The sequence below is a fragment of the Pelecanus crispus genome, chromosome 6, assembly GCF_030463565.1.
Source record: "Pelecanus crispus isolate bPelCri1 chromosome 6, bPelCri1.pri, whole genome shotgun sequence".
Lineage (NCBI taxonomy): Eukaryota > Metazoa > Chordata > Aves > Pelecaniformes > Pelecanidae > Pelecanus > Pelecanus crispus.
Window position 1 is genome coordinate 60525245 of NC_134648.1, and position 14356 is coordinate 60539600.

Below are 14356 nucleotides of genomic sequence, written 5' to 3' on the forward strand. Positions count from 1 at the left end.
CGTCTTTAGAATTACATATGCTCCGAGTCTTTTTTTTAAAAAAATTTAAGCATCATGCTGTTTAAATATTCAGAACTGAGGATAAACAAGCATTAACTTGATATGGGAAGAGAGTTTTAAAACCATTATGGTTCTGGTTATAGTGAGCTTGCCATATTTACATAGAAGAAAATAAGTGTTAAAAAAGGGTAAGGAGGACACCATCTGTCGAAAAACAACATTGTAAGTGAAACAGCAACTATCTCAAATGAATCCCTTTGGGATGAACATACCACAATAACAAGGTACACAGAGAAGCATATAGAGAATTATAAAAGAATTTCATAAACCCTGAGGTTGTTAAAATGAGGTAACAGTGCAGATCCTAATGACAGGAGTGGAAAAAGGAAAAGTAAATTTTCCATGAAAACTATCATTGCAACTTGGCCAGGGTTGTGAAATGCTGCCTCACAATCTGGTGTGGTTGATTTATGCAATCATGCAAGCTATTGTATCACTTTTTTTCTTGAGGAAAGTGATGTCATCTTAAATCACCAGCTGATGCTTATTTTACATGCACTGTATTCGGATGTGATAGTGACAAATGCAATGCAAGTTGGAAGAGCAAATTAACTTCATACTGAGTTGCAAACAGTGGTGTGTTGGAAACACAGCATTCACTCTAAGCATTCTCTGTCATGCCGTGCCCATGTCCATGAAGGAAGAACTCTGTGCCCATGTAAAGTCCCACTGACTTGCAAAGGATTATGTCTCTCTGGAGAGACTCCATAGAATATTATTAATCCATTGCTATGCATGAAGCATGAATAGATTGAGTTTACAAGATACACAGTAACTGAAGTGAACCATAAAAGCTATTAAAAAAAAAAAGTTCATTTGGCTCCATTTTCGCAGAATTAAAAAAGAAGAAACAAAAGCATATAATAATTGCATTAGCTGTTCAGCAGTATTTCAAAGCCTTTCTTCTACAAAATAATCAGCCTAATCGCAACCTTGGTTATATTTACATAGCATGTATTTAAACTGCCACTGTAAAAAGCCTTCACCTGCCTAGAAACTTAAGAAGGTTGCTTTGGTAACTTGCTGGTTACCAAAACATATCTATCATTAAGGCTTTGTTTGTCAGACAGCTGAAATATTCCCAGATTTCAGCTTCAGTTGAATGCCCTGAGAAAGCTGAGAAGTGTATATATCCACTTGCTAATTTAATTCGCTTAGCCTATTAACACTGATACCATACTTAGATTACATAGACTAAAATAAGACTAATGTATTATCAGTAATACTTAAGTTTTTAACCTAATCTCGATCCCTTCAAGCTTGATTATTTGCAGTTTGACAGTGTTATTTTATGGAGGTAATTTGAAGCATATCAAACAATTCTCTGATGTATTCCTACAATTTACTTACATTCTTTTATTTGGATACTAGTATTTTCCTCTTTTTCACGGGCACAAGATATTTAACTGGAAAAGAAAGTATATAGAGGAAATTCAAATTAGAAAATGTTTATGAAGATTAATACACATCCTTTCTGTAGGAATATGTCAGTTATATTTACTGGCTTCAAATTTTACAAAATGGAAAAAGGTAAACAAGATTATTCTTTGGTGTAGAACAAATTGTGGCTTGGTGTTTTAACTTAATTCCTGAACATACTTTCTTCCCGACGGATTGCCTCCATTCGGAAAGGCTGAACTGTCACAGCTGAGATTGAGCACACATATTGAAAAGCAGTATAACAGAAAGACTTGGAAATTTTTGGAATATTACGGATTTAAGCTGAGCAAAGAATCCCAAATGAAGGTGCATTTTCATGAAGAAGTAGCAAAAGTAATCTAGTCACTGCAACAAGAGATGAGGATATTACGATTATAGAATGCAAAAGACATTGACTGCTGCCTAAAACTTATCTCCATTTACCTCAGTACGGTCCCTGTTTGCTGGTAGAATTCAAGCCAGGAATTGAGTAATATGGAACATAGGTCTTTATCTTTTGCAATTCATAAATGCAATTGTGAACTGTTTAAAAGAAATGACTGGATATTCTGCATTTTATCTGGACATTTCTTCTTGCTTTCTTATTGATATTATGAAAACTAACAGTCCCAGACACAATAGATAGCATATGCAAACAGATTTGGAGGAAAAAAATGATACATGGGAACTTGAGAATGGACTACTAGGACATTTAGGACCAGAGTCTAAGATGAACTTAAAAGCCTCAGTTACACAGTGTGAACTTGAGAGCCAAAAATCATGTGGCTTTTCTATCTACTCAATGCATGGCAACTTGTAATGGGTACTGCTCTTGGGACTGTTACAGAGTATAACATCGTCACGAGCTAAAGGTCAAAAATAATCCTTGGCATAGCTATCAGAAGACAACTGTATTCTCCTCTCTTTCCCATTGGATGATAATCACAGATCTGCAATCATTTTAATTGTTTGCTATCTGATCTGGTAAGTTAGAGACCTGAGAATTAAAGAACAGAGTTTCACATTATGTTAAGAAGAGCCCTTTCATGACAAACATTGCACAAAGGTACATCAAGACTTCCAAAGACAACAGTAATACAAAAGTCCCGAAAAAATTTTCATGAACAAATGAAAAAATATTTAAGTCTAACAGCACTTCTGTTCCTGAAAACCATTTTGCCTCCTGGAAATGAAACAAAAAATTAAATGAAAGCAGGTAGTATGCACACAGATGTCATATGAAACATGCCGTGAGAAGTACTCCAACACAGGCAGCATTTGATAGCAAACCTACCTTCCCAGTCATGGTAATCATCAACTTATGTAGGAAAATACAATAAAAGTGTGCAAGACGATTCCCTGAGATGATCATATGCCCACTCTCATCTGAAGAAAGTCCAATATGAATCTTTACTATGCTACAGCTGTTACAAGCTAAACTCTTGTGCAGGAACAGTTATGCATAAAATTAACCAGCAAGCTAATGTTTCTAACCCTGGAGCCCTGCAACACTTCCCTACCACACGCATGCCTGGGCAGAGCAACGCCAGCTCTGCCCCCCCTGGGCTGGACCACATTTTCCAGCGGCCAGGACTCCCCTCCCACCCCCCACCCCGTTTCCCAGGGAAAAGAGCTTTCTCTCTCGACGCATTAACCGTGTAGCCAGGGGGGCTGCAGCCCCGCATGGAGTGGAGGAAAAAGCCCTCAAGAGCATCGACGCCTCGCAAAGGGAGAGGAAATGAGCCCAGCAGAGACCCTCGCTCCCAGCGCCCCGCACTGGCCACGGGGCCGGCAATAGCCGCCCAGTGAGCCCCTCTCCCGCCCACCGGGGTCTCTCACCGAGGCCCCATGCCATGCCCGGCCCAACCCGACCCGGCTCGACTCTCCTCACCGCTCCTCTGTCACTGCCATTGCATCACCCCCCCAACCGGCACGACACTCACACCTCCCGGCTAGGAAACGCATACCACCGGAACCATTGTTTCCCCCAGCCCTCCCTCCGCCTACGGTCACCAGCCCAAGGAAGCGTCCTCCACGCTGTCCGCAGCACTGGAAGAAGGGCTCCCGCGCGCCCAGGGAGCTGCGGCCTGACTCCTGCCCTTCCCAACGCGCGGCCCCTGCGGGAGGACCGTGACACACGGAACTGTTCCAGCGGAGAGACTTGTTTCCACCCGGCGCGCTTTTAAGCCCGGAGCCGCCACGGGCCGGCTAGTGAGTTCCGGGCTGCGCTGCTGGCGGCGGCTGTGCGCCGCAGGTACCGGCGGGGCGGGGTAGGGGCGGCACCGCTGCTGGGCCGGGGCGGGCTCCGTGGGGGAAGCGGTAATGGCGCCGAGGTGGAGGTGGCCCCACGAGTGGCTTCGGGGGGTGAGGGGAGAGTGCGCGTGTATGGGGAGCAGCAGCGGCTCCGGTGCCGGGGGAGGGGGGAAGGAAACGGCCTCGGTGCCGGGGTCCGCCGGAGACCGCCCTCGGCTTTTATGTCTAACGTGTGTTGATACTTACGGTCGCTTAGCGGGCGTGTGGTGGTGTGCGTGTCAAATTTAACGCTCTTTGGTTTAATGCGTACAGATAAATCAGTCGTGTACAAGAAAAACAAAAGTTCTGCAAGTCCCCCTCCTAGCTTCGTACGTTGTAAATCATAGAATCATAGAATCGTTTAGGTTGGAAAAGACCTTTAAGATCATCCAGTCCAACCATTAACCTACACTACCAAGTCTACTCTAAACCAATCAAGGGTAGACTAGACTAAACCATGTCCCCAAGTGCCACATCTACCCGTTTTTTGAACACTTCCAGGGATGGTGACCCCACCACCTCTCGGGGCAGCCTGTTCCAATTCTTGACCACCCTTTCCGTAAAGAAATTTCTCCTAATATCCAATCTAAACCTCCCCTGGCGCAGCTTGAGCCCATTTCCTCTTGTCCTATTGCTAACTACTTGGGAGAAGAGACCAACACCCACCTCACTCCAACCTCCTTTCAGGTAGCTGTAGAGAGCGATAAGGTCTCCCCTCAGCCTCCTCCAGGCTAAACAACCCCAGTTCCCTCAGCTGCTCCTCATAAGGCCTGTGCTCCAGACCCTTCACCAGCCTTGTTGCCCTTCTCTGAACATGCTCCAGCACCTCAATGTCTTTCTTGTATTGAGGGGCCCAAAGCTGGACACAGTATTCCAGGTGCGGCCTCACCAGAGCCGAGTACAGGGGGACAATCACCTCCCTGCTCCTGCTGGCCACGCTATTCCTGATGCAAGCCAGGATGCTGTTGGCCTTCTTGGCCACCTGGGCACACTGCTGGCTCATGTTCAGCCAGCTGTCTACCAACACCCCCAGGTCCTTTTCGGCCAGGCAGCTTTCCAGCCATTCTTCCCCAAGCCTGTAGCGTTGCATGGGGTTGTTGTGACCCAAGTGCAGGACCCGGCACTTGGCCTTGTTAAACCTCATACAGTTGGCCTCAGCCCATCGATCCAGCCTGTCCAGGTCCCTCTGCAGGGCCATCCTACCCTCCAGCAGATCGGCACTCCCACCCAGTTTGGTGTCATCTGCAAACTTACTGAGGGTGCACTCAATCCCCTCATTGAGATCATCGGTAAAGATATTAAACAAGGCTGGCCCCAAAGCAGAGCCCTGGGGAGCACCGCTTGTGACCGGTCGCCAACTGGACTTAACTCCATTCAAAATCATATCGTTAATAAATTCACAGTCTAGTTACAGTATGTTTCCCATGAAGTACATTGTGTTTTTTTTCCCTGCATTTTTCTTTAGTTAGGGCAGCCTTAGAAACTTTGGGCTGGTGTTTCTTTAAAAACAGAAGTTGAATGGGAAGTCTTAAGATGACAGAGATGCTTGGTTTTAACAAAAATACTAAGGCTTATGGGTGATGTGTGTGATGGGATGGATTTATGCTGACCAAATATAATGGGGCAGTTTCTTTCCAGTATCCCATAGGAAACCTTTTTAACCTGGCGTGTGCAAGGCACCGTCTTGCACTTACCTCTGAATCTCAGCTTAATTTTTTTTGTGTTAAAAGCAAAGTAACTTTGAAAGTCTAACCTAATCTACTTGTGTATTTTCATTTATAGCTTTCAGCCAGAGGTCAACTTCTTACTGTATTTGTTCTTTGAACATGATGCATTTTGGCTGGGGCCTGTTTTCAGCAATGCAATACAAATAGTAACACTTGTTGCAATTATTCTAGTGCACTCCTTTAAAGTTACTATTTATTTGATAAGAGGTTTCAGTTTACTGCTAAAAAAGGTCAATTTACTGTTTTCAAATTGAATTGTTAGTTAAGTTTTCCTGAAACAATACTTAATTTCTTTCCTTGACACTGTTTAAGTGAAATGCCATTTTAATAACTGAAGCTGTATTATTAAAAAAAAAAAAAATTTTCCTTCCTCTTAGTTGCTCTCACTTATAGGTGTCATAAACTTCAGATAAAGACAAAATGTCCTCTAGAGGGAGATCTTGGTGCTTTTATGTGCTAAAATGTTAGTCACCTTGTTCCAGTTAAACATCTTGATCACTTGTCTTCGAAAGGATCTGTGGGGATGAATGCATATGTCTTAGTAGGAACCTGTCTTCTGTATCTGTGCTTGGAAACTTCATTACAGAATACAGACCATAGCCTGTAATGTAACACTTCTGAGGGTTAAATGAGACATGCTTGCTTTAATTCAAATAGATCTAATTCTGAAGTTAAATGAGTAATCTTTACAAGTTCCAGTGTAGTACTCCTGCAGTAGTATTTGTAGGACCTACATTTGTGGCATCAGGTCTTCAAATGCTTACATGGATACCGACTTCCATACGGCATTCTCATTTTAATCACGCTGCTTTTGAGGGCAGCTTCTTCACTGACCTAAACAAAGAATTTCAGCAGCTGATATGAAAGTGTTGTTGGTTAAATCACTTTAGCATGTGACTGCTAACAACTGGGAAAGAAACAAAGCAGGAATAAAATGTCCCATTTAATCAATCTTAGCACTTGAAGGACAGCAGTACTTTTTGACTATAAACGGCAGAGTTTGAAAGATTATTTTTGCAGACATATCACTTGTTTGAATGTAGTTAACCCTATACTCCACATATAGTGGAGTATATATACATACATATATATATATACACTCCACATGCTCTGTCCAAATTTTTGGAAGATGCTTGGTGGGATCGTTATGGTGGTGAGTTATTCAGCATGTTACATATGCAGTCTCAGCATGGGATTTCTTTGAAAAACACTTTGAAACAGTATTCCACAGTAAACAAGGTATCTGTGCTCTTATTTTTCTGTAAGTAAATGCAAACAGTGAATTCAATGTAGCTTCTGGCATAAGCCTGTTTTGTAAAACTAAAGGCTGTGTGGAACTTGCTCTGTGGATATCGTTGGAAAACTTCTTTATACTGCAAGACTGCTGAATGGGTCAAAAATGTATTTACTTTTTTAGTTGCCAGTTGAACCCCTTCATACTTCTTTCATGTCATCTGTACTGTTAAGAAGTAGATATTATTAGACTGGCTCCAAAATAGTTGTAGTATTTGTATTCTTATAAATGTACATACCAAAACACTGCATAATTAATTACTCTTATGTGTGTGTGGGGAAGTGCTACTGCAAGTAAGGTTAAAGTGATTTGCAGTGCTTATGTTGCAAGTTTGTTTTCCTTTTAATGCTCATTTTCAATGTTTTGTGGTATGCAAATGCATCTCTGCAGTGCATTAAAAATGTACGCAAAGTGCTTGGAGGCAAATGGTCTTGCATAATTGAATGTACAGATGTGTTATAATAGAGGAATAAATTCCATTAATAAATTGGAATAAAAGTTACGGATATTTTTTTCTTTTTTAAGAAAAGCATATATATATCCTTAAGTTGCTCAGATTGTAGACTCCGTAATAAATTGTGCTCTGAATAACCAATTCTTTATTGTAGATCATCATTTTGGAGGATTCCAGCACTGAGATTTCTGGAGTCTGCTGTGTCTAGCCATAATGAGTTCGTCACTGGTTGCTTACGATGATTCAGACTCTGAGGCAGAAACTGAAAAGACTGAAGTCCCCAATGCTTCTAGCAGCCAAACAAGCCTTCCAAGTTCTTCTGTGGATGGTGTTCAGTACTTTGCACCTGGTAGTATGGGTACAAAATCTACATATGAAATGCAGCCTACTGAGAACACTGACAGTTCTGGCACAAGCACTATTTGTGAAGATCCCCCTGAGTATTATGCACAGAATAACAACACTGATTTGACATCTCCTTACTGTAGGAGAGCATACTCTGGCCATACCTCATTATGTATGTCCTACAAAAACTACAAACAGACATCAAGCTCTTCAACAAACTCTGGAAATGGCATTTCCCAGAAAAGAATACATAAAGACAGTACTACTGCCTTAAAAGGAATTAGACCATATATCCCTAAAAGGTTGCGTCAAGAAAATTCCAGTATACCTGAAAAAAAAGAATCTGATCAGAGAGCGAGCTCAGATTGTGATGTTAAGCTAAGCATATCAGGATCGAGAAAGATCTCTGAATTAATTAAACCATATTTGGGATCCAAGTATAAATTAACTGAAGTCCCCAAAAGCTTAATATTTTACATGTCTAAACACAGCGGCCCTGTTAATGAAATCCAGTGGTGTCCTGTACAAGAACGAAGTCACATGCTTCTCTCGGCTTCTATGGATAGAACAATCAAGGTAATGTAAAACAAGATGCTTTGTGGCCCAATCATCAAACTTAAAAATACCATATTGAATAATGATCTTCTGGGAATAACGTCCTCGCTTGTGTGTATTTAACAGTTCCACAGTTCCAAAGTATTCAGAATTCAAGGAGATGCTTTGCAGTACAAGGCCCTGTTATGGACCTGCAGCCTACTCCTTCACTGTACCTACAGTCAGCACCATTGTTTTGGACTGTGGGGTTTTTTTATATTAGGCATATCAGTGTTTTAGATTTTAGCTTAAGAAGTTAGATTTGTACTAGGTATTTTCTTGTAATCTGTATTAATGCTAGGCTTTCATTATTTCCTGCTTTAATGTCACAATGGTCATAAGCACTATGGTCTGGATACAGATTCTGCCTTACATCATTAAACAACTGACTGCCAACACTGGAATAATATTTTGAGGAACTTTACCTTTCTTTCAAGCCTAAGTGACTGCTGCTGGAGGAGGGTATGTCAGGTCAGATGGATTTTTCATCTAACCTAGTGTGGCAGGTGTCCTGTCATCCCAGAAAGGTGTCCTGTCATGATCTAAGGAGTCTTCCCATTTTAAGTTTGTTTCAAGGGTTAATTGCTCAATATTTAAAATGTATTTTCCTTCTAGCTTTAGTGAATTTGGCTTCAGTTCTTTGTTTGTTAATTTAGTCAGTCCAATGAGTCTTACTTTTAACAATGTGTAATAAAAATATTTTATGTGTATGCTTTCCCACATATAAGGCTATTGCCACATCTGGGTTCAAATAATAGTCTTCAGAAGTGGTTTTACACAAGAATATAGTTTTGATAAGAGTGCACAGAAAGTGTCTTTTTTGGTGGCTGGCATGCTTTATTGTATCTCATGTGTATTTAACATAGCAGGTACAATTATTTTAAAACTTGGTTCTAAAATTTAGGGCTTAAGTAAAGAGGCAAGAAGAACACCCTTTGTATCAGCATGCTTCTAAAAACAAATGAGAGGAGGGAACTTTCAAACTGGGTTTGAATTCCGATTTCAGGTAGGAAAAAATATTCTTAAATTCTCTAATTCAAATTGAGGTGGTTTTTTGTGGGTGTTTTTTTTTGTTTTGGCTTTTTTACTCTTTTGCTGTTTAATTTGTAGTGGGGAATTGAATTTCATTTAGTTTGGCTTTTCTATGATTTGTCTTATCTTAGAACATTTTTTTTTCTTTCCTTTCCTCTTTCCCCAGTTTTGCCATGGGGCCTTGTGAAATATGTGCTGACTTTGCATCTTTGAAGCAGTGATATTCTTGAATCTTGGACAGAGTTTTTGCTTTTTTCTCCTAATGTCTATTAAAGCACTGATGCTCACAGAAGAGAAAACCCCAGATCTATAGCATTAATAAAATTTACTCCTCTCAATGCTTATTTTTTATCCTCTTAAGTTATAATAACTGGTTCTGTAGTCAGCATAACCTATCACACCATCAAAGTCTGAATACTTTGAACTGTGGGTAATTCCTCCTTCATCTTCTTTTCCAAGCTTTTTTTACATCTTTGTCTTGAAGATTAGATGGAGGAAGAAAGTACCTTTGTTCTTTGCAAGTGTTCTTTAATATATTGAGTAAGTTAAATCTTGGCTGCTACTTGAAGAATGGACTTAGAAGGAAAAGACTAAGATATGCAAAAAGTACTGATGGATGTTTTTGGTAAGCAGCAATTTAAATTTGGATTGTGCAAGACTATATGCACTTCTGACTTCAATATGTCTGAATTTGACTTTTTGTCTTAAACTGTCACACCATATGCTTAATGTTTGTTTACTATCCCAGAGCCTCATTTTACTGATGAGTGGAATTATGGATGTGTTAAATTTGCTAAAACAATCTAAAATCAAAGTTGTTATTGCAATGTAAAATTATTAAAAAATGGAAATAATAGCCTGTTTTATCTTCTAAGCAGAAAGAAAGATTACTTTGTTTTTCTAAAGTAGTGTTACCACCCCTGATTGGAAGCAGTCTTTACCAGTAAAGCTGGTTTTTGAAGAAATCTAATTGCTTTAAGTGCCCCAGACCATGGAAATTCAATGTAAATAGAGTAGGTTAATGTTGGCAACACTTCAGAGCATGTGAGTCTAAAAGTTTAATAAAGTAATAATGTAACTGTTACAAAGTATATTAAAACACACTTCCGTATTTTGGAAGGTAGCCTGTAGAGATATACCTATGAATGCTTCTTACTGTTATTTGATAATTAAATTGAAGACTGTAATGGTATGAGCAGTAGCATCTTTAGTTTGCACCTTTACACAAGTACCTTTCAGGCCAGTAGAGGGCACGGTTAGATTAAGTATTGACGATGTTATGAAACTAATTTCACTTAACTTTCTAGGGTCATGAGCCCATAAATCTCTAACGACTATGACAGCAGTAGTTTATTTTCTGGGGATTTTTTGGCTGTCTACCATTGCCTGAAGTTCTCCATTTTCTGGTGTAAGCATAAAACAACTGATTGAAAATGCAGATGTAGATGTACTATTTTTTTTTCTGATCCTGAGCTTCCCACAGCTTACCTTTTTTGTTGTTTTCTTGCAAAAACACCTGCTTGGAATTGCTAGTTTAAATCCAGGCAGTGGAAGCATGCTCTCTTTCCTTCTTATGGGAATATGCAGACACTCAGGATGTTTGTGCTATTTACTTTGAACATTTGATTTGGATAAAACTCAAAGCGCAGTCAGAAGCCTAAAATCGCGGTATGATCAGAGAGAGTAGGCAATCCAGAGCCTCAAAACTCTGTACTTTCAGACAGCCATGCGAATAACTGTGACTGAATATTTTTACATGTAGATATCTTGGATTCAGTCCTTACATTCAGCCTATAGATTTATCTTTTGAAGAGTCCAATATTAGTGGAGATTTGTCAGAGTTGAGAGTTCTGTCTAAGCAGATCTGACTGACTGTGGTAGTTTAAGTTGTGTTTAAATGTATGCAATTTTTGTAGTATTTACCCAAACAGTTTTACGTCTTTTATCTGTTCTTATGTGCTTAAGTATTTTCCTCTAAAATTTTTCATCACAAATGAAGAATTTCCCTTTCTGGGAAAGGAGGTGGTTGGTTTTTTTTTTGGGGGGGGCGGGGGGGATGGGTGGGTGGGGTTTTTTTGGGGGGGGGCATGGAGAAGGAAGAAATACTGGGTTTAGTTATCTTAATTTAGTGATCTTAATTTCTTTATTCCCTTCTAAATTACTGTGACTAAATTGTCCATATTGCACAGGGATATATCTATAATGTATATATAGAACTGATTATGTCGTTTCTTACTTTTTAAGTGTGTGTGTGTGTATCCTGTTTAAATCAGGGGAAAAGAACAGTCTTCCTTTTATGTTCTCCCAGATTAACCAACATGCATTTTACCATCTTCTTTATGAATCAGTGTAAGTAATATTCAAATGTTCGCAAAAAATGAGTTGATATTTCCAGTTTGTGCTGACTGAAGAGCAGCCTAGTGTCCGGAAAGATCATCTGAAGCAGTTTGTATAAATATGTTGCATATTTAGGAATGAATGCACTGTTTCAGAAGATTTAATATTTTTCATTACAAATATTTGTTCTTAATTTTTTTGTGTGTGGCTGCATTTAAAAAAAAAAAAAAAAACTAAATGATTTTCAAGTGGTAAGGTTGAAAAAAATTAGTTATCAGCTCAGGGGTGTAATTCTCTAGAGTAACACTCCTACCAGCAGATGGGGCTCCTCAGCATTTTAGAAAGGGGATGGTAACTAACCTGTGCCTCTAGAGACTGGAAGACTTTAATTTTGCCTCCATGTTGTGTGTTGAAAGACCAAAATTAAAAGTTTATGCATGTGTTGCAAAATGTATAAGAAAACTTCATAGGGACCAGAAAGTAAGATAGAATCTCCTATGGGAAGTGATACATATTGCAGATTAATTACCCACAGTTCTTCAAATCTGGAGCATTAATAGAAGAATATTTCATGCTAAATTTTAAATTTGTAAGGGGGCGGGGGGAAGCACTTAGGTTTAGGCAAGTCTTTTACCCTCTATTTTCTTAGGATTTTGACCTTCCCTGTTGGAGGGGGAAGATGATAGTACTTCCAGCCTAGGTAGCTGGAGAAAGGGGCAGGAAACCTGATTCAAGTTGGGGAAAGTACTGTTGGGAGCTCTTACTGTGGCAGTGCTCTTCTTCACCATTACATTCGAACTGTGTTATCAGTGGCTTATGTTTCTAGTTTAAGTATGTATTTTAAAGATTGTGAAACATGATTGTCTGAACTGATTAAATTTGTTTTCTTTGGCTAACACTTCTCTACCTTCTATTTGAATAGCTGCTGTAAATGAAATTTAGGCTACTACTGCCATTTTCAGTTTTGCGTACTTAAACAGCAAAACAGTGTGATTAGAATATCTTGTCTAGTATTTTTTGCATAAATTTTGAGACTCAGCACTGTTATTAAAGCTGCTTAGTTTCTAGAGTGTGGATATTCAACACTTTCTGAACATCAGACCTTATTTAGGTATTTCTAGTTTAGAACCCCAAATATAGAATCCAAAATCACAGGTTACCACCGAATACAGCTGTTTACCTTAGGTAGCAGGGTAGATAAAAAGTTGTCTCTTGAAAGAGATGTTTACCAATTGCAGAAACCACTGTATGACATTCACATTGTTAGTGTCTTTTATTTGGAAGATCTTGTAACTAACTGAATACAGCCACAGAGATGTAAACATTTTCACTAGTTACTTGTGCTGGAGTTAGCTTTTTAACAATTGTTCATAACTTCAAGCCTCTCATAATCATTATTCTGTATTTCCTATTTTTGTCTTAAGATTAACTCAAGGTAACATCTTTATATAATCATCTGTAAACTTTTAATTCTGTGTTCCTGGTTTTCTATTTAGAGCATCACAGCAGGTGTTCTATTTGTTGCAAAGTATTTCTTCATTTTCAGCACTTTCACCCTCCATTGATGAACAGGATCAAGGGAAGAAAGTACTGTGATTCTTCGGTATGCAAAATCTATATTAATAGCACTTTGATGGGATGACTTGTGTTGTAACATGTTGTTGGAAGTTTTTCTTATGCATTTTGTTCCCTATTTGCCTATTTGAATTGTATCTCCATTTAGGCACAGCTGAATTTATACAAAGAAAGTAAAAGTTTTTAAAATTAGTTTAATAACGTCAGCCTGTTGAACAGAGGTGTTGCCTGCTGCTCATGATTAAGAACAGAAGAACAGCCGTACTGGTTCAGAGCAATGCTCTGTCTAGCCCAGTGGCCAGTCTCTAGTAGAGTCCGTAAGTAGATGCCTAGAGAAAAAGTCAAAGGTTTATGGCACCTTTAAGTCCTCTTCTGGTCTCTGCTTGTTTTTAAGTCAGGGGATTTCTGAGCTCCAAAGCAGTTCATCTTTGTAACTTGCTACCTCAAGAGATCTCTTCCAGATACTTCTCCAGTTATGAGACTCTCTTGTGATCATTAGATCTAGAGTGGTATATTACTCATACTGGTCAAATGTAATGTACAGATTTTGCTTCCTGGAGTGTATCAAGTACTACAAGAAATACCATTTTTATTCATATTTTCAAAACCTTTTATTCTCTTGTGGCCGTGTGTTCGTTAGGAGAAAGATAGCATAGTAGTATATTCCAGGAATTTGTTATTCTTGATGCTGTTGTATCAGAGTGAAGGCGATGGAACATGATAGCCTCCATTCATCCCTGTAATGTGTGTAGCACTGATGGTAGCAATACAGATTTCCTAGATACTGCTGTTACTCCTGCCTCAGTAACAATAACGTTTCTGGTTTCAACCATTCTGCACACAATGCACTTGAAATAGGCAGTGTTTCTTGTTGTTCTGTCACATGCATGTCTGTTTCTGAAGGAATGAATTTAAGCTGCCAGCATATTTCCTATAAACTCATGTGTAGCTGTCAAATGGCTCTAGCCCTGTTGCTGCTAGGCTAGATTCAAACTGTTCACTAAACAGCATTAGGTATCATGCTGCTAGTACCAAAAGTATCGCAATTCATATTTAAAATCTAATTGTGGCAGTGCTCTTTTAACTGTAGCTGATGCATAAGACAAGAATTTGGGGAGTCATCCTATTTAATACATGTATTCCACTTCAACTGAAACATTTTAAAAAAGACCTGTCTGATGTTGGTATGCTTTTAATACTGTATTTTAAAAATAACAACAAGTTCTC

The 14356-nt window shown here is 39.3% G+C and overlaps 1 protein-coding gene across 1 annotated transcript in view; it reads left to right on the forward strand.

The window, feature by feature from the left end:
- The first annotated feature begins 7412 nt into the window (after positions 1-7412).
- Positions 7413-14356, forward strand: part of WDR25 (WD repeat domain 25) — a 67313-nt gene continuing 60369 nt past the window's right edge. Inside the window, exon 1 of the mRNA XM_075712709.1 lies at positions 7413-8167. Coding sequence (XP_075568824.1) covers positions 7460-8167 — 708 coding nt within the window. The 5' untranslated portion in view covers positions 7413-7459. The remainder of the gene's footprint in view (positions 8168-14356) is intronic.